Source organism: Diplotaxodon limnothrissa, linkage group LG19, assembly GCF_057381915.1.
Source record: "Diplotaxodon limnothrissa isolate DT_005_m linkage group LG19, D_limnothrissa_male_GT1.1, whole genome shotgun sequence".
Taxonomy (NCBI): Eukaryota; Metazoa; Chordata; class Actinopteri; order Cichliformes; family Cichlidae; genus Diplotaxodon; species Diplotaxodon limnothrissa.
The window spans coordinates 11,560,321-11,585,252 of NC_140614.1; the positions used below are offsets into that span (position 1 = coordinate 11,560,321).

The 24,932-nt window shown below is 42.1% G+C and overlaps 1 protein-coding gene and 1 pseudogene across 1 annotated transcript; both read left to right on the forward strand.

Moving 5' to 3' along the window:
- Positions 1-5,185: 5,185 nt before the first annotated feature.
- Positions 5,186-6,486, forward strand: LOC146611816 (interferon-inducible GTPase 5-like; annotated as a pseudogene).
- Positions 6,487-21,827: 15,341 nt separating this feature from the next.
- On the forward strand, positions 21,828-24,582 carry LOC146611817 (interferon-inducible GTPase 5-like). The gene is made up of 3 exons (XM_085343558.1): positions 21,828-22,604; positions 22,707-23,271; positions 23,963-24,582. The coding sequence occupies exons 1-3, from the start codon at positions 21,828-21,830 to the stop codon at positions 24,580-24,582; spliced, it is 1,962 nt and encodes a 653-aa protein (XP_085199684.1).
- The last annotated feature ends 350 nt before the right edge of the window (positions 24,583-24,932 follow it).

The window sequence follows — 24,932 nt, forward strand, 5'->3', positions numbered from 1 at the left end:
TGAGCCCTGGCTAGATGTTGAACAGGCACTATGCAAGGATCTAGAGATTTCAGACCTATCATTTATTAGCTCAAACATCAAAAGACATGAATGCTTTAAAAGTATCAACATCAGCTTTTCTCTAACAGCATGGTGGGAGTTTCTAAAAATAACGGAGTCTTCATTAATCCCATGCAAACGTACACCTATCTGGAATAACCCTGACATATTACAAAACAATAATATGATTAATTTCCCAGAATGGAGTTGTAAAGGAATTAAATACTTAGAACATATATTAGAGGGAACAGAATTTATTCCATTTGACAGACTAGTTGAACAATATGGGATCAACAAGACAAGGTTTTTAGAATATCAACAAATTAAATCCATAGTAAAAAAGAAATTTAACCTCAGTCAAGTTGAATTACAAACACCACTAAGTGCGGCACATTTTTTTACTCTTAAATCCCCCAAATTATTATCTAAAATATACAGAACACTTTCTAAATTAGATGAATCAATATCCCTTCCTACTGCAAAGTGGGAAGCAGATTTATCAGTCAACCTAGACCAAAACTTCTGGTCTCAGATTTGCTTAAAAACTTTCAAATTAATTAAAAATCCCAGTCTGCAATTAATACAATACAAAATACTTCATAGAGTGCACTATACAGGTCATCGGATGTTCAAGATGGGCTTTACATCTTCCAACAACTGCTCACACTGTCAAGGCAATACACCAGACAATTACATCCACGCTCTTTGGTTCTGTCCACCAGTGCAAAAGTTTTAGCGCGAGATATGTGAAGACTTATCAAAGTGTCTGAAATGTAACATTCCAACTTCCCCCTTAGTGTGTCTACTGGGCAGCTTAGATAATGTCACTTCAGAAAAGAATATAGCCCATATGATCTTCACTGCCCTATGCATAGCCAAGAAAACAGTCCTCATGAACTGGAAAAATAAAAATAATCTTAATTCTAACCAATATAGAAATTATCTATTAGATTACATTAGTCTTGACCAGAGATGGGCAGTAACGCGTTACTTGTAACGCGTTACTGTAATCTGATTACTTTTTTCAAGTAACGAGTAAAGTAAGGGATTACTATTGCAAAAACGGTAATTAGATTACCGTTACTTCCCGTAGGAACGCTGCGTTACTGCGTTACTAAAACCGTGATTTCTTTGCGAGAATGTCTCACGACAGTGACAACAGCTGTGTGCAGATCAACAATGGATCACATATCGATTGTGGGAGAGAGTATGAGCGTGCAGCATTTAAAGCGTGGAAGTACTGACCTTACTTTGAGTTTGATTCCATAAAAAGTGACAAAAACATTAGTGTCCGCTGTGCGTGGGAAGAAAACTTCTTTTTACAGCGAAAAAAACCCCTAAACTTCCAAGCAAGCACCGAGTGCGCAACGACGTAATGCACAACTGACCGCGGCACACCTGCACCAAGGTAAACCTCCGCCTACCCCTAGTCCTGCTTTACAGGTGAAAATAGAGCAACAAGACCGCTGAGTCTTTGACTTTATTTTTTTTCTGCTGCGTTTTACTTGCATCTATTTGAAAGAGTGAGTGTAAACACAAAAAATATTTTATTTTATGTGCTGGAATGTGTAGAAAATAGGTTTAAATGTTAAACTAATTTATTCAAGTCAGAGAATGTTGCATATAATTAAATTTTTGCTTGATGCATAGAGTTAAAAGATTAAAACTGATAAAACAAGTTTAAAAAAGAGACTTTTCCATTTGATTACATTTTGTATGATGGATTATGCAGAAAAAGTAGAATTGGGCTGAAAGATCTATCGCTTTATCACCTATTCAGGTTGTAAATCGTGTTTTTAAAAAGTAACTAAGTAACTAAGTAATTAATTACTTTTGAAAATAAGTAATCAGTAAAGTAACGGGATTACTTTTTTGGGGAAGTAATCAGTAATTAGTTACTGATTACTTTTTTCAAGTAACTTGACCAACACTGGTCTTGACACAGCCTCTGCCACCACATTAGATCAATTGCTCTGGGCCCCTTTTATCAGCTCCATCACCTAGTGGGGGTGGGGGGTCATAGTTTGGTCCCGCCTTCACTGTTGTGATTGGTGAGGGGGTAGGGACAGGCTTAGGGCGTCGGGGGGTTCCCCGGAGGCATCTTCCTTGGGGGGCTCAAACCGGGGTAGCGGTCACGTCCGGTTGGGGGCTCTGTTGGCTCTCAGGTGACTGTTTCCTCGCGGCTGCGTGCAGCGGGGCTAGGGGAGGGTCTGTGCTGACGGACGTGGGTTACTGACTTGGCAACCTGACTGCCCCTGGGTGGGTCCGGGATGGGCGTGAGGTTCTGGGGGCGCTCCGTCTCTGGGCTGGGGCCCGGGCCGGGCCTCGGGGGCTTGGGTCCTGGTTGGTGTGTTGCCGGGGTTGTGGGCGGGTGGGTGCATGGGGGCCCGGCCCTGGAGCAGGGTGCCGCCGGTGCGTCGAGCCGCCTGGGGGGCTCTTCATCTGGTGGGGGGGATGGTCACATCTTGCAGGAGCTTTCTTCTCTTCAGGAACTCTCTGCGGGAGGGGGAGATACAGGAGAGGTGGAGGAAGAGCTCAGCCTGGGCGTTTACCGTCTTATGTAGTCTGGAAGATGTGTGGATGGTGGGGTGGGTGCAGTTTTCTCTGTGGTGGGGTTGGGTGGACTGTCCAGGGCTCTGTGGAGCCGGAGGGCGCTACTGCACTGGGCCCCGGTCTGATGGGCCTGGGCCCCCCTTCCCTGGCGGGTCGCGGAGGGTGGGAGTGCCTACTGGGGTCAGCGGGGGAGCTGGCCCCAGGGAGGGGTTACCTGCCCCTCCCTTCCTTCCCTCCCCATCTCCAGCTGCCTCCCTCTTCCCGCTCCTCCACAACCACCCACACATGCAGGGCCTTGGAGTGGGGGTATGTCACCAGGGTGCAGAGGAGGCTACCCCCCCCCCCCCCCCCCCCCCGTCCCCTTCTGGCTGCCTCTGCCTCAATTTTATCCCACAACTTAGACATTCACATTACTCACACTCTCATTACACATACATATAGGATCTTGGGGGTGGGCACAATCACGGAGTCCAAATTACCATCAGGGTGTATACCTCACCCCTGACGTCGTTGCCCACCTCTCAATTTTAAATACACTTAGTCATTGAGGGCTAGCAGGAGGGACTATGCGCTTACCTGCTGCTCCATGGCAGGTAGCTCCATGCCCTCCTGGGTTTTAATTGCACCTTAGAACACATATGCATCAACACTACAATGAGCGGGTGGAGGGAGGTTTGGAGTCTTCTCTCACCCCCATTCTCTGCGGCCTGCTGGAGCGGGAGGGCTAGTAGGAGGAGTTGGCCGTCCGACTGCGGTCTGGGGTGTGGGGCCTCCCTGCTGCTGCGGAGTCGGGGTGGTCTGCCTCTCCCCACCGCAGGGAAAAGGGTAACACCACCTGGGTCTGGGTGCAATTCCCCCCTCCAGGGGCAAGGGTACCTAGACCCGGTTTGTAGAGTACGCTTGGGGAGTGTGATTGTGTGTACAGCGTCTCTTTATGTCTGTCTCCACGTTGGTTGAGTGTGGAGTGAGTGCATATGAGAGCATGAGGGTGGGAATGGATGTTTGTATCTGTGTGTGCCTGTATGTCTGTGTCTATATGTCAGGTTGGGTATCAGACGCCACCTCTCTGGGGACACCTCAGGCCCTCCAAGGTTTGGAGGCCTATCTCCACCCACCACCACTTCCCCTGCCGGTGGCGGACTCCCTCAGGTGTCGGTGTGTTGGTGGTTCTTTGTGTCTGGGGGTGGGCGTCCGGGTACACACCGGCTCACTCCTTGGCGGCCGCTTATCGGGGCCTGGAGCCTGGGGCTCGCTCGGGCCCCTTTGGAGGTGGGGTGCCCCCGGCCTCTCGGCCTGGGGCTCGGTCACTCAGGCGCAGCTGGGGGCCGGCGGAGCTCACGGGCGCGTCACTGCAACTCCCCCTGACTTCTGCTCCGCGGCTGCTGGGCGAGCCCTCATCTGGGACTCTCCTCAGCTCTTGCTGGAACAGTGGCGCGGCTGCCCCTCTGTTGGTCTTCCATGGTCTCTTGTGTTCTGGGGGCCTCTGGATGTCTGGAGTTTTGATCTCCTCCATACCCGCTTCACACCCTGGAGGACGGGGCTGTGGCCCCCCCACACTCCCTAGCAGATCATTACATGGAGAAACCTTTGGAATGCAAGCATGCTGATCCACACAGGTATGCACACATGGGTATTCACAGACGCGGACTAAAGCTTTCTTGGCTGCTACCTCAAAGCACACTGTGCGCTGTCTATCTTGCGTGCTGCACAATATCGTTTATTATTTAGTAAATATGGATATCTATGGCTAGCTAGTTTATTGTGATGGTGCTTTGTTTTCTCTATTATTATGTTGCTCTTTGTTGTTTGCTGTCTCCTCTGTTTGTTTTTTTTGTTTGTTTTTTTTTTTTCTCTCCATACAGGTGACCCAGGAGTTCTTTTTTTTTTTTTCTCTCTCTCTCTTCCCCCCCCTTCTCACCGTCTCTTCTCCCCTTTGGTTTTCTTTCTTTCTCTCCCCCTCTTTCTCTCATTCATTCCCCCTGTCCTATTTATTAAAAAAAAAAAAAAAAAAAAAAAAAAATGACAAAGGATGAACTGAAGCTCTGCCATCACGTAATGTCGCATACTGCTGTTTCTGATGTCATTTAAGAAAAAAAAAAAAAAGAAATTCCAACCAGTGAACCTCTTCAGTCACCTGTTCTTTACCTTTTGCATGCTGGTGTTAAGTTGATGGTGTTTCATAGTTTTGCCCTTTCTGTCTTTCGAGCAGCAGCTCTCCAGTCATACTTCTCTCTGTAAAGACTTGTTTATGTTCTGTGAGTGAGCCAAGTGGAAATGTATGTGTGTTTTCAAGACTTAAATTTTTGCAAGCAGCAGGTGAATCAGAGAACAGAGCCAAAGACTCAAAAATTGTTTGTTCTTTTTAGATAATTTTCTAAGCACAGTCATTATTGAATCCTTATTCATAGCTAATTTAAACACTTACTGATTCTCCTTAGACTGACTCTAATGCCAAAGAAATCAAAGATTAGCTGCTTAAATTCTGAGTTTTATGTTTGATCTGTTTGATAATTTCTTTGTCTTGAGTCTGACATTGTGAAAAAACTTTCAAGATTATGTGATGATGCTGGATTTTTATAGTCTGTATTCAGAGATGAGAGTGCAGTGATTATAACAACTTTTCCTTTTATTTAAGAGTCCACATAGAGCCTTTATCTGCTTCAGTTAGAAAGGATCTGATGAACAATGGTACTTCTGCAGCAGTAGCGAGAAGAAACATGTGATATTTCACTACGTATTGCCATCACAGGAGAATCTGGTTCTGGTAAATCGACATTTGTTAACGCTGTCAGAGGATTACGTAATGGAGATGGAGGGGCCGCTCCTACTGGTGCTGTAGAACACTCAAAGGAACCTATACCATACTTCCATCCAGGCTATCCCAATGTCACTTTATGGGATCTTCCTGGTGTTGGCACCATGAAGTATCCAGCTCATAAGTACCTAGAATATGTTGAATTTGAGATGTATGACTTCTTTATCATCGTCTCAGACACTGGTTGCAGAGAAAATGATGTGAAACTCGCTCAGGAGATTCAGAAGATGAAAAAAAAGTGCTACTTTGTTCGCTCAAAGATTGACAACTTTATGAGTGATGAGAGAAGAAATGAAGACTTCAGTGCAGAGAGGAGTCTTAGAAATGAGGAAAAACTGTGTTCAAGGTGAGTTTCTGTTTTGTTAAGAAAACACTTTATTATCCCAAAGTTGGGACTTATTTACTTTAACTGTGAAAGATATGGTTTCTTTATATTTCTTTATCACGCAGTTCTTCGAGACCAGGGCATCGAGTCTCTACAGGTCTTCCTGGTGTCCAGCTTTGAGCCAAACCTTTACGACTTCTCTCTCATACAGCAGACCTTAGACAGAGACCTTCCTAAAAACAAGAGGGACACTCTGCTGTTCATCATGCCCAACATCAACCCAGAGATCATCATCAAGAAGAAAAAAGCTTTTCAGTCCAGAATAAAATACTGGGCTGGTTTGTCTGGAACTGTAGCAGCTGTTCCAGTTCCTGGACTTTCTGTTGCTGTTGATATTGGGTTGATGGTTAGAGTTGTTAAAAGTTATGTAACTGATTTCAGTCTTGATAAGTCATCACTGGAAAAACTTGCTGAGAGAACAGATGTGCTGTATGCTGATCTTTGTGCTGTTGTCAGGTCACCACTGGCTGGAGTAGAAATAACTCCAGAGCTCCTCACGAGGGTGTTGACCCAACTAGCATGCATAGCTGCATGTATGACAGCAGAAGAAAGTGTTAGATGGATTCCAGTAGTCGGACTTGTAGCATCAGCCGGTCTGTCTTTTGCTGTAACCTACAAAGCTCTGAATTCTTTCCTCGACACACTTGCTGATGGTGCTCAGAGGGTTTTTGAGAAGGCTCTGGGTCTGAACTAGTAAGTAAATGATAATGTGATCCTGTGTTCAGTCTACAGCAGATCTCATTTTCTCTGGTCAAAGCAACAAGAACAGAGTAATTCTTCACAGCTTCATGCTCTCAAACTTTCCTCCTCATCTGTGCCACAGAGGGACTGGAAACCCCCAAGTACCCGAAGGGAGACACAGATGGGTGGTTGAGGACAACAGGGTTATATATAAGACCTCTAGTTCCAGCCCACTATATCAGAATTGTAATCAAAACTAAAGGAATTGTGGACACGTTCCACCCTGTGGATCCTTCCTTTACTTTCTCTTTCTTTCTCCTTAAAATGACGATGCTGTAATTAGAAAACCTGCTACAGTGAGTGAAGCTACTTGTGTGAGAAGTTTTCTTGTGGTTTCTGTTAGTGTCCAAAAATACTGTAATTTAGACTCTAATAAAACTCTAATGTAAAAGGTTATTTAACTGCTGTTCTGTTTAATCATTTAATTTTTAATGTCATCTACTGACTATGATCATTTCAAATCCAGTAAACTGATTAAGGTAATAAATATGTGAGAATAATTAAACAACCAATGGTGGTGGAGTGAATTTACAAACCATTCAGGAACAGAAGCAGTAAAACCATGAAAACACACCTCCATACACACAAAACTGTATTACTGGAAAACTGGACATAAAAGTGTCAAAAGTACAAATAAGTATTCTGAGAAAAAACTTTCCCCATCATTTCTTATGGCTTAATATTAGTTCTGCAAATGCACAATGGCTGAATTGAAAGGCTTGTTAGCAGGATGTGACATGATTAACTGCCAATATCTAGACAACAGACATGACCAACTTCCTCGTTTCACTGTCACATGATCAGTAGTTACAGGCCAGGTGTGGCACTCTCTGGAATGGTTCCAACATGGAGAGCAGCACACCTGGAGGGCAAGGTGGAGCAGATTAGGTTCCAGATTAGAGCTCAACAGGTATGACATCTGACCTTGGCCAGTTGATGAGCCGTTTTGGTGACAGCTTATCCTGATAGTCGATGTTGAGTGAATCCAGATTATTGAAAGAGATCCTGGCTTTATTTAACTCGCTCACAGAGCAGGTTTGCATTAAATATCATGTTTTCAGTTTGGTCTGAGATTGTTGGACACAAGGAGTCCTGAAGGGTGTGACTATGAAGTTCAACACAGCCACACTTCCTTTGTGTTAGCTGGCTCCCAACCAGGTATGCAACATTATTACTATGGAGATTTAGCCAGATGCAAAGAGAGACACTTTGGTGACACATTGTCAGGTCTGCAGCTTGAAATTATTAGGGAAAAATGTTAAATGGATGAAAAATATAAAAGATTGTGCTGCTGATTTTTGATGTGATGTAAACCAAATATTTGAGAAAGAATAACACATGAAAATGATCCTTCCTATCTTCATCACAGCTGTTGTGGCTGGCCTCAAAGAAATCAAAACAGATCTGATGGCTCCGGTTTGTTCATCCTGCCAGCCTTAATGAAATATTATTGTCATGGGATACAAACATTATACGATACGTGCACTTATTTAAAAGTTCCTTTACAGTTCTCTCCTGCAGAAGGAGCAGTGTGTAAAGACTTTGTGCTCTGCTGTGAATACAAGTGTGATCTATACTTAAATCAGCTGGTTTACAGTCAGTGCTGTGACCCACACAAAGACACATTGCCTGGTTTGATCACTGGTTGAGGTCATAATCTAAAATATGAAAAACATAAACATTTCTTTACTCAGCAGCGTGTAGAGAAACACAAACAAATGAGAAGGTCATTTGTTTGAGCAGGGATCAGCTGATCCCTGCTCAAACAAATGACCACAGCTCTGTGGTCAAACCAGTTTGACTGCTGTTTTTCACAGGGTGTGGTTAGAGATATTTACCCTCCACCAGCTCATCTATCATCAGACTGACTGCTTCATGCAGAACTTTTCATCACTCCAACAGCTCAGCACGCAGGTAAACCTTTGATTAAATGAGTTCTGTCTATAAAGTTCAATTCACTCAAATTCCAACCAGTGGAAGATTGGTTCAGATCTCTGGATTCATATATTTCCAAATTCCTTTGGAAAGATAAACCCCCGCGTATTAGCTTAAAAACGCTACAAAGAACCAAGGATAGAGGAGGATTAGATCTACCTAATTTTCACCAATACTTCTTAGCCAACAGGCTTCAGTTCATCTCAGAATGGTTAAAACATACCTTCTTAGTTGAGCCCTGGCTAGATGTTGAACAGGCACTATGCAAGGATCTAGAGATTTCAGACCTATCATTTATTAGCTCAAACATCAAAAGACATGAATGCTTTAAAAGTATCAACATCAGCTTTTCTCTAACAGCATGGTGGGAGTTTCTAAAAATAACGGAGTCTTCATTAATCCCATGCAAACGTACACCTATCTGGAATAACCCTGACATATTACAAAACAATAATATGATTAATTTCCCAGAATGGAGTTGTAAAGGAATTAAATACTTAGAACATATATTAGAGGGAACAGAATTTATTCCATTTGACAGACTAGTTGAACAATATGGGATCAACAAGACAAGGTTTTTAGAATATCAACAAATTAAATCCATAGTAAAAAAGAAATTTAACCTCAGTCAAGTTGAATTACAAACACCACTAAGTGCGGCACATTTTTTTACTCTTAAATCCCCCAAATTATTATCTAAAATATACAGAACACTTTCTAAATTAGATGAATCAATATCCCTTCCTATTGCAAAGTGGGAAGCAGATTTATCAGTCAGCTTAGACCAAAACTTCTGGTCTCAGATTTGCTTAAAAACTTTCAAATTAATTAAAAATCCCAGTCTGCAATTAATACAATACAAAATACTTCATAGAGTGCACTATACAGGTCATCGGATGTTCAAGATGGGCTTTACATCTTCCAACAACTGCTCACACTGTCAAGGCAATACACCAGACAATTACATCCACGCTCTTTGGTTCTGTCCACCAGTGCAAAAGTTTTAGCGCGAGATATGTGAAAACTTATCAAAGTGTCTGAAATGTAACATTCCAACTTCCCCCTTAGTGTGTCTACTGGGCAGCTTAGATAATGTCACTTCAGAAAAGAATATCGCCCATATGGTTTTCACTGCCCTATGCATAGCCAAGAAAACAGTCCTCATGAACTGGAAAAATAAAAATAATCTTAATTCTAACCAATATAGAAATTATCTATTAGATTACATTAGTCTTGACCAGAGATGGGCAGTAACGCGTTACTTGTAACGCGTTACTGTAATCTGATTACTTTTTTCAAGTAACGAGTAAAGTAAGGGATTACAGTTGATGAGCCGTTTTGGTGACAGCTTATCCTGATAGTCGATGTTGAGTGAATCCAGATTATTGAAAGAGATCCTGGCTTTATTTAACTCGCTCACAGAGCAGGTTTGCATTAAATATCATGTTTTCAGTTTGGTCTGAGATTGTTGGACACAAGGAGTCCTGAAGGGTGTGACTATGAAGTTCAACACAGCCACACTTCCTTTGTGTTAGCTGGCTCCCAACCAGGTATGCAACATTATTACTATGGAGATTTAGCCAGATGCAAAGAGAGACACTTTGGTGACACATTGTCAGGTCTGCAGCTTGAAATTATTAGGGAAAAATGTTAAATGGATGAAAAATATAAAAGATTGTGCTGCTGATTTTTGATGTGATGTAAACCAAATATTTGAGAAAGAATAACACATGAAAATGATCCTTCCTATCTTCATCACAGCTGTTGTGGCTGGCCTCAAAGAAATCAAAACAGATCTGATGGCTCCGGTTTGTTCATCCTGTCTTCCTTCTCTCACCCCAACCAATCACAGCAGATGGCCCCGCCCCTCCCTGAGCCTGGTTCTGCCGGAGGTTTCTTCCTGTTAAAAGGGAGTTTTTCCTTCCCACTGTCGCCAAAGTGCTGCTCATAGGGGTCATATGATTGTTGGGTTTTTCTCTGTTTGTATTAACAATCTACTGTGCAATATAAAGCACCTTGAGGCGACTGTTGATGTAATTTGGCACTATATAAATAAAAGTGAATTGAATTTAATTGAATTGAACCTGAGGCACTGGTATGGGTAAAGGGAAAGGCACCTATACCAGCAGGTGCTACGAATTCCTACAGGTGTTCCAAACTCAGTTGGTAGTATCTGAAAATATTCAGGTTTGTGTATTTAAAATATCATAAGTTTATTTGGCTCACTGCAGTCCAGTTTGTGGTAGAAACAAAGTGTTTATTCTCAGAGTACCAGTTACAGGAAGCACAGAGATGTCATACCCCTCACTACCCACATTACACAAACAATATTTCCACTTCATGTGCCTGAGTGAGCACGTGTTGTATATACATAAATATTACAAGGCACAATACATGACCCTATGACTTTATGTTCGTGTTTCAGTTGTCCTTCAGTATTTTCTCCTGTTCACTGCGTAAATCCACCTTGCAGTCCATTGGTAGATTGATTGTGATAAAAATTGTTGTCATTGTTGTACTTAAAACTGTAAACCTTGTCCTGAACTGCATATTCAGATATTTTTCTGTCCATCCCCCACATCTAGGATGGTGGGGCATGCAATTAGTTATAGTGTTTAAGTGCAGGCACATTCTATGTAAGGTTCTGGTTTCCTTATTTGGTAAAGAATGTAATTCCTGCCATTTATGGGCTCACCTGCGCTTGTATAAGGTGGACCGTTAAAGAAGTTGAGCCATATACGTGGGTGAGGGGAGATGACCCCTTTGTGATCAGCAGGAAGTCACACACACACACACACACACACACACACACACACACACACACACACACACACACACACACACACACACAAGCTGCAAGGGGACACTGTTTTTTTGAAGTTGGCTGGGATCAGGTGAAGAGCTTTCAGCGCCAAGATGCTGATCCAACCGGCTTCCCTCCAAGTTTGAAACCGATCGAGCTCTGTCTTGTATCGCTCATGGGGATAAGTCTCTGAATCAGCAGGGCCTACGAGTGCAGACCTAACATCCATCTTCTCCTCTTTTCTTTCTCATCATTTCTCTTATTCTGCTGCTGTTTGCGGCTACAACTGATGCTCTTCACTGACATCACAAACAGTTAGTTTTACATGCTTCCTTTAGGCAGTATTATTGGAAGGCTCACAAGGCATTTGTAGTATTATGCAGATGACACCCAGCTCTATCTGTCCATGAAGCCAGATAACACACACCAATGAGTTAAACTGCAGGAATGTCTTAAAGACATAAAGACCTGGATGGTCGCTAACTTTCTGCTTCTTAATTCAGATCAAACTGAGGTTATTGTACTCGGCCCTGAAAATCTTAAAAATATGGTATCTAAGCAGATTCTTCCTCTGGATGGCATTACCTTGGCCTCCAGTAACGCTGTGAGGAACCTTGGAGTCATTTTTGACCAGGACATGTCCTTCAACGCACATATTAAACAGATATGTAAGACTGCGTTCTTCCATTTGCGCAACATCTCTAAAATTAGAAATATCCTGTCTCAGAGTGACGCTGAAAAACTAGTTCAAGGTCAAGCTTATTCATATATATTTCCAAACTGTCCATGCTGCACAAAGTGCTTAACAATGTAAAATGCCACTAAAATAAATAAAATGCACAACAAAGATGGAGTAAAATATAGAAAAACAAATAAATAAAATAAGTCATGTATGACTACATTATCGTAGTATTAGCTATTTAGTTGTATTAATGATTTTAAGGCATTATATTCATTATTCAGTTAAGTAGGTCATAGGTCAAGTTGCTAAACATTCACACATAGAGCACATAGAACTGGGAGAATAGGTCAGAGGTGCATGTGAGAAGCAGAGACGACAGAGCTGCCGTTAGTGGGATAAGGAGTTGGTAAGCCAAAGCAAGGAGAACATAGTGTGCGAAGAAGTGGGCAGAAAGGACACGAGATAGGGAGGCAGGAGATAGAGAGGACATTAGCAGGCATCTAGTTTTGAGAGACAAAGGTTGTTGATTTCTATGTATCAATATGTGCTTCTGGGACTGCCCCAGCGGATTTTGATGTTGGATGCTAAGCTGTTAAAATCCCCATGTACATGTAATAAAATTAATTGATTGTTTATTTTGAGAAAAAACAGGAATGGAATATTACAGTGTTTTGTGATGCATTATTCTGCTGATTTATACAGAAATAGTGTTTGCAGAGAATCATGGCCTTGCTTTTCTGATTACAAAGAGAACAGAACATACTGCACGGGAGATTCTCCCTCATCTCACACAGTGAACAGCTTTTTCTTCTATTTAAGAGTCCTCATGGAGGCTTTATCTGCTTCAGTTAAAAATAATCTGAAGAACAATGACACTACTGCAGCAGTAGCAAGGATTTGAAGATATTTAAGAGTTTTAGAAAAACCACATGATATTCCACTAAATATTGCCATCACAGGAGAATCTGGTTCTGGGAAATCGAAATTTCTTAATGCCTTCAGAGGAACAGGTGATGGAGATGAGGGAGTTGCTCCTACTGATGCTGTAGAATCCTCAGAGATACCTATACCATCCACCCATCCAGAGTATTCCAATGTCACTGTATGGAATTTTCCTGGAGGTAGCACCCTAAAGTTTCTGGCTCATAAGTACCTGGAATATGTTGAGTTTGACAGGTTTGACTTCTGGAGGAGGAACTATCATGGAAGACCAGGCTCCAAAAAGGATGGAGGATGGAAGATGTGACTAACCTCATGAAAAAAGACCGCACAGATGTTCTGATCCACAGAGCCAAGACGCCAAGAGGCCAACAGGACCGAAGATGCAAAGGTGCTCTGGAGACTATCCAGGACAAATACACAGGATGTCAGATGCAAGCTAGGACAGCGTACAGTGAGAGGCACCACCAAGTGGCTGGGATAGTGTAGAGGAACATCTGTGTCACATATGGACTGGAAGCACCCACGTCTATGGAAGCCTGTTTCCATGACTCAAAATTTCGAGTTATTTTCTTGAAATTTCGACTTATGTTTCTCCAAATTCCAAGTTAATAACTCGAAATTTGGAGAAACATAACTCGAAATTTCGAGTTACTTTTCACCAAATTTCGAGTTAGCTCTGCCAATCAGTAATCTACGTGAATTAGGTCACTTTCTTGTTACCTGGAAGCATATGGCGCAGAGTAACGTGCACTCAAAACCGTATCGCAACAAATTGGCGCTTTCGTGAGTACATTTCTGATAGTAACACCATGTGATTCAGCTAATAAGACAAGGATTTCATCAGTTTTGAAGCCACGCTGAAAATACTCAGCAATCTGTGCATTCATGACTGGATATAATACCGGTAGCTTAGCTGTAGCGTTTGTAGCTGAGGGCTTCAGCTTCCGGGTAACAAGGAAATGACGTCATTCACGTACATTATTGATTGGCAGCACTAACTCGTTGCTTTTCTCAAAATTTTGAGAAAATAACTTGAAATTTCTAGTTATGGATCCTTTTTCTTTTTTCTAAGTGGTGGAAACGGGCTTCCATACAAGTCCTTGTAACACTCACAATGGTGTCTCTTTAATGTAACATAAGTCGAGGGTTTATGATGTCATTAGTGTGTGCCACTGCCAGAGATGGGCAGTAACACGTTACTTCAACACTGGATAATACAGTATATCGAGTGCGGAGAGAGTATGCCCGTGCAGCGTTTAAAGCGTGGAAGTACTGACCTTACTTTGAGTTTGATTCCGTTAAAAAGTGACAAAAACATTTGTGTCCGTTGTTCACTGCGTGGGACGAAAACTTCTTTTTACAGCGACAAAACCCCTAAACCTCCGAGTCTGCTACCACGTAATGGGAAATTCACAGAGAAACTTGCGGATTCTTCCACCACTGCAGCACACCTGCACCAGGGTAAACCTCCGCCTGCCCCACTCCTGCTTTACAGGTGAAAATAGAGCAACAGGACCGCTGAGTCTTTGATTTTATTTATTTTCTGCTGTGTTTTACTTGCATCTATTTAAAAGAGTGAGTGTAAACACAAAAAACAATTTTATTTTATGTGCTGGAATATGCAGAAAATAGGTTTAAATGTTAAACGTTTCCATTTGATTGCATTTTTATGATGGATTATGCAGAAAAAGTAGAATGAAAGATCTATCGCTTTATCACATATTCAGGTTGTAAATCATGTTTTTAAAAAGTAACTAAGTAACTGAGTAATTAATTACTTTTGAAAATAAGTAATCAGTAATTAGTTACTGATTACTTTTTTCAAGTAAGTTGACCAACACTGGCCACTGCCCTCTCTGTGAGTTATGGGAGCAATGTACTTGCACGCGAATACATGGAGAGAGACAGACTTTATATGATTTACCTCTCCAGAAACCTTTGTAACGTTATGAACACTGTATGTCATGTTTGATAAGCAGCAGCCGTTCAACCGGGCCTCGTATGGTTGATGAAGAGAATGTGCATTAAAGGACATGTTGTGGAATTCCCAGTACCAGTGTGATCGTGTATTCTTCCTACTATCCTGCTAAGGTTTCTACCGCTTCCTCTCAACCACTGAACACAACCCAACGTTACATCCTGATGGGAGACTCTACCAAAGGTTGATGAGGACAACAGAGTTGAGCAGCTATGGGACTTCTTGTTCCATACAGACAAGCAGGTGCTGCAGAACCAACCAGACAAAAGCCAAATGCTAACGTATGGTAGTGGGTCACAATCCTAGAAACACAAGCAGGAACAGTGATGAAATCAAAGCAGGAACGAAGCTTAAAAAGGCTGAAACTCAATATATCCTAGTAGTAAATACTGCTGGGAAATCAGGAAGTTCTATGAGGATGCTGTAATTAGAAAACCTGTTCAAGTAAGTGAATAATTGTGTGAGAAGTTTTCTTTTGGTATCTGTTAGTATCCAGTAATACTGTAATATAGTGTCTGAGAAGATGTCCCTGACATGGCAAAACACTCTCATACTCAACTATTATTCATTATATCAGTGATATAAGTCATGGAAATGTGAGCCTGAAGCTCTCTTAACACTCAGACTTACAACTCTAATGTTAAAGGTAATTAAACTGCTGTTTCAGTCGAATAATTTCATTTTTCATCTGATCTACTGACTACGATCATTTCAGATCCAGTAAGCTGATAAAAGTAATAAATCTGTGAGAAGAATTAAAGAATAAATGGACATAATTCCTGTGGAAGGACCTTCATAGAGCCATGGGTAATATAGTCTTTGGTCACAGAGGGTCATATGATTGTTGGGTTTTTCTCTGTATGTATTATTGTAGGGTCGACCTTACAATATGAAGCATCTTGAGGTGACTGTTGTTGTGATTTGGCGCTGTGTAAATAAATTTGGATTGAATTGAATTGAATGTGCTACGACCGGTTGATGAGGGAAAGAAGAGGGGATAAAAGACATGCTGTGGATGAGAGCCAGAGATTTATAACAAATATTTAGTTCAGAGAGGTCTATGACACATAGTGACTGAGGAAGAAACACTCAATGTGCAGATAAACAGCATCTGCTTTCTGCCAATTGCTAAGCATTATGATTGAGCATGTGTCAACACGTCTCCCAACTCTACTGGTCCATTTGAAATCGAAACAATAATCAGCTATGTGACTGTCAACCTAAGGCTACCCAGGCATACAAATACCCACAACTCTTTTCATATTTCCCAGTTAAAATCTGTCCATTCCAGTCCTCTGACCATGCAGGTCTGAATCTGAACCCAGACAGATAGAAAACCAAACCCAGCTAAACAAATAGCCTCAGAGATGTGGAACCAGTTTTTTCTCACTCATCTTATTTGCGTGTTGTGTTTCCTGGTCTTTGGTCTCTGTGTTGTGTGGGAGAGCACACAGTTCCTACATTGTTTGCAAAGAAGATGTACTGAAGCACAGGTGTTTTCATAGAACAGTGGGCGTTGCTGCCTGAAAAAGCAGAACAGATCATGTTGCATGAACTAACATCCTCTTTAAAATATCAGTTGTCAACCGATGGCTTTGTTAAACACAAAAGAACAAGTACCTACAGTATAGTATTACAGTACATCTCACAGAATGACTGGAACAGTTTTCAGTACTCACAGTGAAGAAAGGTGATTAAAAGTATTTGTGTCTGACCTTTATTCCCTTACTCCTTTCCTGATCTTTGAGTTTGCTGGGTTTGAGTTAGTTCTTTAAATAAGTCACTCCCTTGTTTTCACTCTATGAGCTCCACACTAAAGTTTCCTGCGATCACTGCACATCCTACTTTATTTTCACTCATGTCTATCTGTGTGATGCTAAATCCTCCACAGAGACCATTAGATGAAAACAAACATTAGCCAGTCGAGTATCCTCGCAGGTCGGGCCTGGATCAAACAGATTCCAGAGGTGCTGCTATAAATCATGTCGTCAGCAACCTGCTGCTGTGAAAGGAGTGACACTCGTTTCAACACAGTATATTTTCACATTGAATACACATTTTCCTCCGTGTAACATCTAACATTTCTCAAAAATACAGTGTGATACCATAACCAACACACAGCCAATAAAAACAGTGTCCTTCAAACAAAATCAGTAACCTCCTCAGCTCTTGCTGGGACAGTGGCGCGGCTGCCCCTCTGTTGGTTTTCTATGGTCTCTTGCGTTCTGGGGGCCTCTGGATGTCTGGAGTTTTGATCTCCTCCATACCTGCTTCATACCCTGGAGGACGGGGCTGTGGCCCCCCCACACTCCCTAGCAGATCGTTACATGGAGAAACCTTTGGAATACAAGCATGCTGATCCACACAGGTATGCACACGGGTGTTCACTGCTCGTAGACTTAAATTATACCTTTCTTGGCTACTACTTCGAAGCACATCTGTCCTGCGTGCTGCACAACAACATTGAATATTTAGTATTTACTGCTGTTTACACTTAGCTAGATTAATGCGATGGTGTTGTGTTTAGTATGTTGCTTTGTTTTTTTTGTTTTTTTGCTTGTCTTCTATTCTTCTCTCAACAGGTGATCCAGGAGATTTTTATTTTTTTTCTCCCCCCCTTTCTCACTGTCCCTCTCCCCTTCTGTTTTTCCTTTCCTTCCTCTTTCTTTCTCCCTTTCCTATCCCTCACTGATGTCTGTCCCGTCTGTAACATCTGAAAATAAAATATAATAAATAATAAAAACAAAGATCGACCAAATGGACCAATACGGCAATGCCACGAAGATCCATTTGGCAAAGTAAATCCATTGGGTATCCTTGTTGGTCTTCAGACAACAATTCTGATGGCTAAAGAACCAAATGGGACAGGCAAAAAACAAAAAAAACAAAAACAAAATCAGTAACACAGAAAAGTGGCAGCTAAAGGGTTAAGTCTGCAGGTCCACACACTCATGTGAACTTAGAATCTCTCTCCTCTTGGGTCTGTGTCATTCTCCTGCTCCTGCAAATAAAAGACATCCATCCACCCTTTTTGCACTATTTGGGTGAATTAGGCACTAGAAATGAAGTCTCTAATCCTAAAATAAGTCAAGTCTTTAATCTCCATTTGAAGTCAGTCAAACCTTCAGTCCATCACAGTCCAGTCACATGCATTTATACCAATTATTGCTGACAGTGGAAACCCGCGCACTCATTTGAGTATCCACTGACAGCAATCTGATCTAAAAAAGAAATTAAATAAAAACAATTCTTTATGATTTTGTTATGGATTGAATCGCTACAATCCTTTTAGACCCATTGGATGTGGTCAGTGTCCCAGACAGGTGTACCTCTGCTAAGCCCATTGTAATCTGAAGAAGCTCACCTTGTACCTGCTCTCAGTGAAATATTTCATAGCACTTTTAATTCCAATCTTGGAGGCCTGTGTGGAGAGCAGGGAAATTATTTTGCTGCTATTGTTAATAATCATCATCCTTACCATTGCATTGATAATATAATCTACAGCATTGATATTGCATTCAGATGTTTAAACAGTGTGTGTCTTTCAGAAAGACTAAGTTGCAGGCTGACAGGAAATTGCAGGTTTGCAGAGCGTGCTTTTGTAGAAGTGAAACCGAGAGCAGAGTCTAAGTGCAGGTTATTCTGAGGAGCTGGTTAGACGAGGCTATTTGAATAACCAGGTTATTCAAATTGTCTTTTATACTTTTACATTCTTTGATTAAGCTTTCAGTAGAGGTTCTTGATTAAAACATTTATTCAACATAGTACATACAGTTTCAGTTAGGTTGTTACACATAAGGATGAGCCTCTGTTCTGGTAAAAGGTCAGAAGTGCAATGGGTGAAATGAGAGAACATGTAAGGTCGACACATACACACATACACACACATACACAGTAGATAGACGCATTTATAGGTGAGAGGTTAGTCATGTTTGTCTCTGCAAAAAGAGGAACAGTTTCTTGCAGGATGTGTGCCTTGTGTTCAAGACGAGAAGTGAAAGTCAGAAGGGACAGGAAACACCTGCCGTGAAGACGGAGACAATGTTCTTTTTAAACTGTGTTAAAAGTCATTGTGGCTTTGATTTGACGTATGCATATATTCTGTCTGAGGACGCATGAAGGGGCGTCATTAAATTCAAACCCTGATGGTATAAAATATCTGCTTATGCTTTGAGTAGTCGGAGATCAGCGCTGTCTGCGAACAGAGCTGGTCCCCCCACGCGTGTATTCATTAAAATCAATTGTTTGACCAAGCTCTTCTGGACCATGGTTGTTTGTACTCTCCTTCCTCAATATTTGAACCTTAACACCTGCTTAAAAGAGAGATGATTATTAAATCATCAACACAGAAAATATCATCACCGGAGGGATGACCCCTGACAGCTTTTCTCTAAGTCCACTGTTACAAAAATATTAGGCCCAGTTCCAGACATGTCCCAAGTATGAAAAACACTGTCCCTCTCTCAGAAGGAGAAAACAACCCAAACCTAACTGGCAGAATCAATCTAATTGTTGAGTCGCAAATTTTAGAGACCAAGTACCGCTCAGGTTAGAAGGAGTTGATTTCTGTGTCGACATTCCAATTAAAAATCAAAAACAAAATGATCACAGGTGAAGAGCAGAGTTCTGTGCCAGCTGTTTATTGAAAGATCAAATTCAGCAAAAGATCAGAAGAAGCAAAAAGCTCCCCCGGGGTGTTCGCCGTAAGAACATCCAGATCAAAAACAAACAGACGAACAGCAGCCAAAAAGCTACCCAGGGCGCATCTGACCCATCTTTTTATCGGGTCAGTGACCCCTCCTCCTGCTTGATAGTTTTCCATTCCCTGTCCGTCTTAAATTCAAACTATCAAGTTTTCCCTTAACTTTACAAATCTCAATATCACTCCCTTTATCAATGTAAAACGTTTGTCAGTACTTTGCCCTAATCAGTTATCCTACTTGCACTTTGTACATTTTCTTTAATCTCCGTCGCTCAGGTTACATAACATTCTGGCACTACTCCAGGACTTTCTGGGCGCTGTTCTCACACGCTGTCGTCCATCATTTTTAATGGACTCCCTTTGACAGTTTTTGGCCAAAGTGAGTCCAAAAGCCCGCAAAATTGCAGATATCAAGCCAACTGCAGGGTAATAACAATCAATCCTCCTGACAACTTTCCCGGCTTTGGAGCCAGGAGTACTATATCCACTAAGGAAGGGTTTTCCCTGCCTTTGGGCAATTAAGGTAGCCCAGGAGCGTCCTCAGGTGTGCCCAGTCCTCCTGCTGTATAGGCCAGTGCACTACGTTTGGCAGTGTAGGCTGGCAGCAATGTTCCCTCTAATGTTTCATGTGTCTGAGCGAACACACAAACTCCCTGAGCGTCCCTTGGACCACTGTGAGCAAGAGCAGACGTGTGCACTGTGGTCACGCCAGCATCGAATCCATCCAAGTTACATGGTTCATAAAAGTTATCAAACTACAGCATTTACATTTATGTTAGACTACTTTTAATTAACTGCTTTAGCCCACTTACAATGAAAATTAAAAAAAAATCTTGTTCATGACCTGTGTAGGATGTTAACACTATTGGAAGTAAAAATAACTTGAACTCCAATTTTGAAAACACAACTTTCTTGTTTTTAAAAATAAAGCTCTGACTTGTATTATGAGTCTGTGGTCTGGAAGATAGGTCTGTAACTCTGCAAAACAGAATTGTTAAGGTCCATCCATCCATCCATTCGCTTCCGCTTATCCTTTTCAGGGTCGCGGGGGGCCCTGGAGGCTATCCCAGCTGTCATAGGGCGAAAGGCGGGGTACAACCTGGACAGGTCGCCAGCCTGTCGCAGGGCTAACACACAGGGACAGACAACAGACAGACAATTGTTAAGGTATTTATTTTAATAACATTTAAATTCAAGTTAGATTTTTTTTTGTGCGCAACACACATTTACTGTGTGCAGAGACCGTGCCAGCAGTGCGCAATTGCGCACGCGCGCAGCTTAGAGGCAACATTGGCTGTCAGAGAGGCTCCCAGGTGCAGCTTGAGCCAGGTTGAGTTCATGTTCTGTCAAAATGTAAAAGAACCCACCCACCACTTTAATCACACTCTAGATCTTGTTTTAACATATGGCATAGAAACTGAACATTTAACAGTGTTTCCTGAAAACCCTCTCCTGTCTGATCATTTCCTGATAACATTTACATTTACAATAATTGATTACACAGCGGTGGAGAGTAGACTTTATCACAGTAGATGTCTTTCTGAAAGTGCTGTAACTAAGTTTAAGAATATAATCCACCCACTGTTATCATCTTCAATGCCCTGTACCAACACAGAGCAGAGCAGCTATCTGAACGCTACTCCAACAGAGGTCGATTATCTTGTTAATAATTTTACCTCCTCACTACGTACGACTCTGGATACTGTAGCTCCTGTGAAAACTAAGGCCTCAAATCAGAAGTACCTGACTCCGTGGTATAATTCTCAAACACGTACCCTAAAGCAGATGACTCGTAAGCTGGAGAGGAAATGGCGTGTCACAAATTTAGAGGATCATCATTTAGCCTGGAGAAACAACCCCAACCCCAGGTTTCTCTTCAGCTCTGTAGCCAGGCTGACAAACAGTCAGAGCTCTGTTGAGTCAACCATCCCTTTAACACAGAGGTGGGGGAACTCCAGGCCTCAGGTCCCGAAGGCTTTAGATGTGTCCTTGATCCAACACAGCTGATTTAAATGGCTAAATTACCACCTCAACATGTCTTAAAGTTCTCCAGAGGCCTGCTAATGAACTAATCATTTGATTCAGGTGTGCTGACCCAGGGCGTGTTATCTAAAACCTGCAGCACACCGGGCCCTGGTACCTGGTACCTGGAGTTCCCCACCCCTGCTTTGACTAGTAATGACTTAATGAACTTCTTTACAAATAAAATGTAACCTGCAGTAGGTGCTCGCAGGAGTACCAAGGGTCCCTTCATGCAGCTGCTCAAAGTATCAGAGGAGATGAAGACAGACTTTAAGTTTGACTATGTTCTAGTGGTGGACACTGAAGGTCTGCAGGCTCCTGAGCTGGACGGTAACAAGACTTGTTACCGTGACAACGAACTGGCGACATTTGTCGTTGGTCTGGGAAACGTGACACTGATCAGCATCTTTGGAGATGATCTGTTGAAGATCCAAGATATTCTGCAGATTGTTGTTCAGGCTTTGATGAGGATGAAGAAAGTTCAGCTTTCTCCCAGATGTGTGTTTGTTCAGGATGTTCCAGATGTTGCAGCAGCAAAGAAGAACATGGACGGAAAGAGACGCCTGCAGGAACATCTGGACCAGATGACCAAACTAGCAGCTGAAGAGGAGCTTTGTGATGCTGAGCGCTTCAGTGATGTCATTGAATTTGATGTTCAGGAAGATGTGAAATACTGTGGGCTGCTGTGGGAGGGCAGTCCACCCATGGCTGCTCCTGATCCAGCTTACAGCGAGAGCCTCCAAGAAGTGAAGAACACCATCCTCTCTAAAGCTTCAAAGTTTGCTGGGATCACTCTCTCACAGCTCAGAACCAAAATTCAGGACCTGTGGAACGCCCTCCTCAGTGAGAACTTTGCTTTCAGTGTCAAGAACACACCTGAAGTTGTAGTGTACAGAAAACTGGAGGTCCTGGCCAGAAAGCAGACCTGGATCCTGATAAGAAGCATGAAGACCACTGAAGACCAGCTTTTTAACACAACTGAGAATGGAACGCACTACGAGGCAGCAGTAAGTTATCTTTATAAAGAAAATAAACTGAAGATATGAAATATTTACAAATTCTTAATTCTAACATAAAATTTGAATTTTACTTATTTTTCTTTTGTTTAGGATCAGCACGGAGGAGCCAGAGGATTCAATGAATCAGAAGAAATTCCTGGACATAAAGAAGCCCTGCAGCACAAAGACACTGCTGCAGCAGCTGCAGAGATTCAACAACATTTAGAAAAACAAGATAATATTCCACTAAATATCGCCATCACAGGAGAATCTGGTTCTGGTAAATCCAGCTTTGTTAATTCCTTCAGAGGTGTGAGTGATGATGAGGAGGGAGCTGCTCCTACTGGTGTGAAACAAATCACCTCAGAGGTCGCACCGTACCCCCATCCCAACTATTCCAATGTTACTTTGTGGGATCTTCCTGGATTCGGCACCACCAAGTTTCCAGCTAAGAAGTACCTGAAGCTTGTTGGATTTGAGAAGTTTGACTTCTTCATCATCTCAGACACTCGCTCCACAGAAAATGACGTGAAACTCGCTCAGGAGATTCAGAGGATGAAGAAAAAGTTCTGCTTTGTTCGATCAAAGATCGACAACGATATAAATGCTGAGAGGAGAAAGAGAGACTTCAGTGCAGAGAGGACTCTTAAAGTAATCAGAGACGACTGCGTTCACAGTGAGTGTCTGATCACAGCTGAGTGAGATCTGGATTCACTTTTTAAACATATCCTAGTTTTAAATTATTTATTCTTTGTCTTGGTTCCTGGGTCAGTGACACAGTGTTTTGAGTTTGTATGAGTTCCGTGGGTGTTTGTTCCCTTTGTGGTCGTGGTCTCCTCAGGTGTGTCCTTGTTTCTCCGTGTTCCCTCTCTTGTCTTGTTAGTACGTCTCTAGTCCTACTCTTTGTTTCTCCCTTTCCTGTTCCCATGTTCTTCTCTCTGTGTTTCATCCTTTGGCTACCCAGTCTGTCATGTGTCTCCATGTCTGTTCATTCCCAGTCCCAGTGTCAAGCTCACGTGTCTTTGTCAGAGCCGGTGTGTTATTTCCTGTTTTATTTTGACAGTCTTATGTGTGTGCCCTCATGTGTGTTTACTTCCTGTATCATCAGTTAACTACTGTAGTTACTATTTCTCCCACTGTTCTTTGTCATGTTGTCATCATATCTGCTCCAGCTGTGAGCTCTGTTTGGAGAGTTCCCTGATTAATATTCTTAGATTTCTGCTGTAGTTTATCTTGTGACCTGTAAATCCAGCATCAAAGCTTCTCTTGAGTCCTGCATATTGGATCCACGACTCTTCCTTCCACACAGGATCCTATGATATTATTTTATAAATCTAACCATGTCAACATGTTTCTCTATCACACAGGTCTACAAGACATCGAGTCTCCACAGGTCTTCCTGGTGTCGAGTTTTAAGCAGCACTGGTGTGATTTCTCTCTTTTACAAGAGACCTTAGAGAGAGAACTTCCTATGAAGAAGAGAGATGCTCTGCTGTGTGCCATGCCCAACATCAACCCAGAGACCATCATCAAGAAGAAAAAAGCTTTTCAGTCCAAATTAACATACTGGGCCACTCTGTCTGCACTTGGAGCAGCTGTTCAAGTTCCTGGTCTTTCTAGTGCTGTTGATCCTGCTTTGCTGGTTGGTGCTGTCACACATTTTGTTCATGCGTTTGGTCTCGATATCCTGTCTCTGAAGAGACTTTCTGCCAGAACAGGTGTGCCCTACGCTGATTTGTGTGCTGTCATCATTTCACCACTGGCTGCAGCAGAAATAACTATAGAGCTCCTCTTGAAGGTGATGACCCAAGTGGGATGCACAGCTTCATTAATGGCAGCAGAGGAAGTATCCAGATTTATTCCATTAATTGGAATCCCAATAGCCATGGGTTTCTCTTTCACTACAACTTATAAAATTCTGAATGTTATCCTCAATCAGCTCGCTGATGATGCTCAGAGGGTGTTTGAAAAAGCTCTGGGTCTGTAAAGATAAAAGACAATGAAACTGATCAGTGTGTCCGAGGCTTCAGCAGGTCTCATTTCCTCTGATCAGAGCAGAAACAGATTAACTTCTCCCAGCTTCACACACTGAAAGTTTCCTCTTCCTCACATCAACACAGGAACAAATGTGATCTCATTACTCAGATATGAACTGTGTCAACGTTATAAACTTTGTAATATATAGAAGAGCTGCTGAATAGTGTTATTGTTGTTGTTGGTTTTTTTTGTGTGTGTAATGAGTTTCAACACTATGTACAGTAATGTTCATCTTCATCATTCCTGTCTGGTATTAATAAAATGTATTTTAGCGTATTTCATAATATCCTCCTAAACTTG

Coding starts and splice junctions, on each gene's coding strand:
- LOC146611817 (XM_085343558.1), top strand. CDS start 21,828: ATGCAGCTGCTCAAAGTATCAGAGGAGATGAAGACAGACTTTAAGTTT. Junction 22,605..22,706: donor GAACGCACTACGAGGCAGCA/GTAAGTTATCTT, acceptor TCTTTTGTTTAG/GATCAGCACGGAGGAGCCAG. Junction 23,272..23,962: donor CAGAGACGACTGCGTTCACA/GTGAGTGTCTGA, acceptor TCTATCACACAG/GTCTACAAGACATCGAGTCT.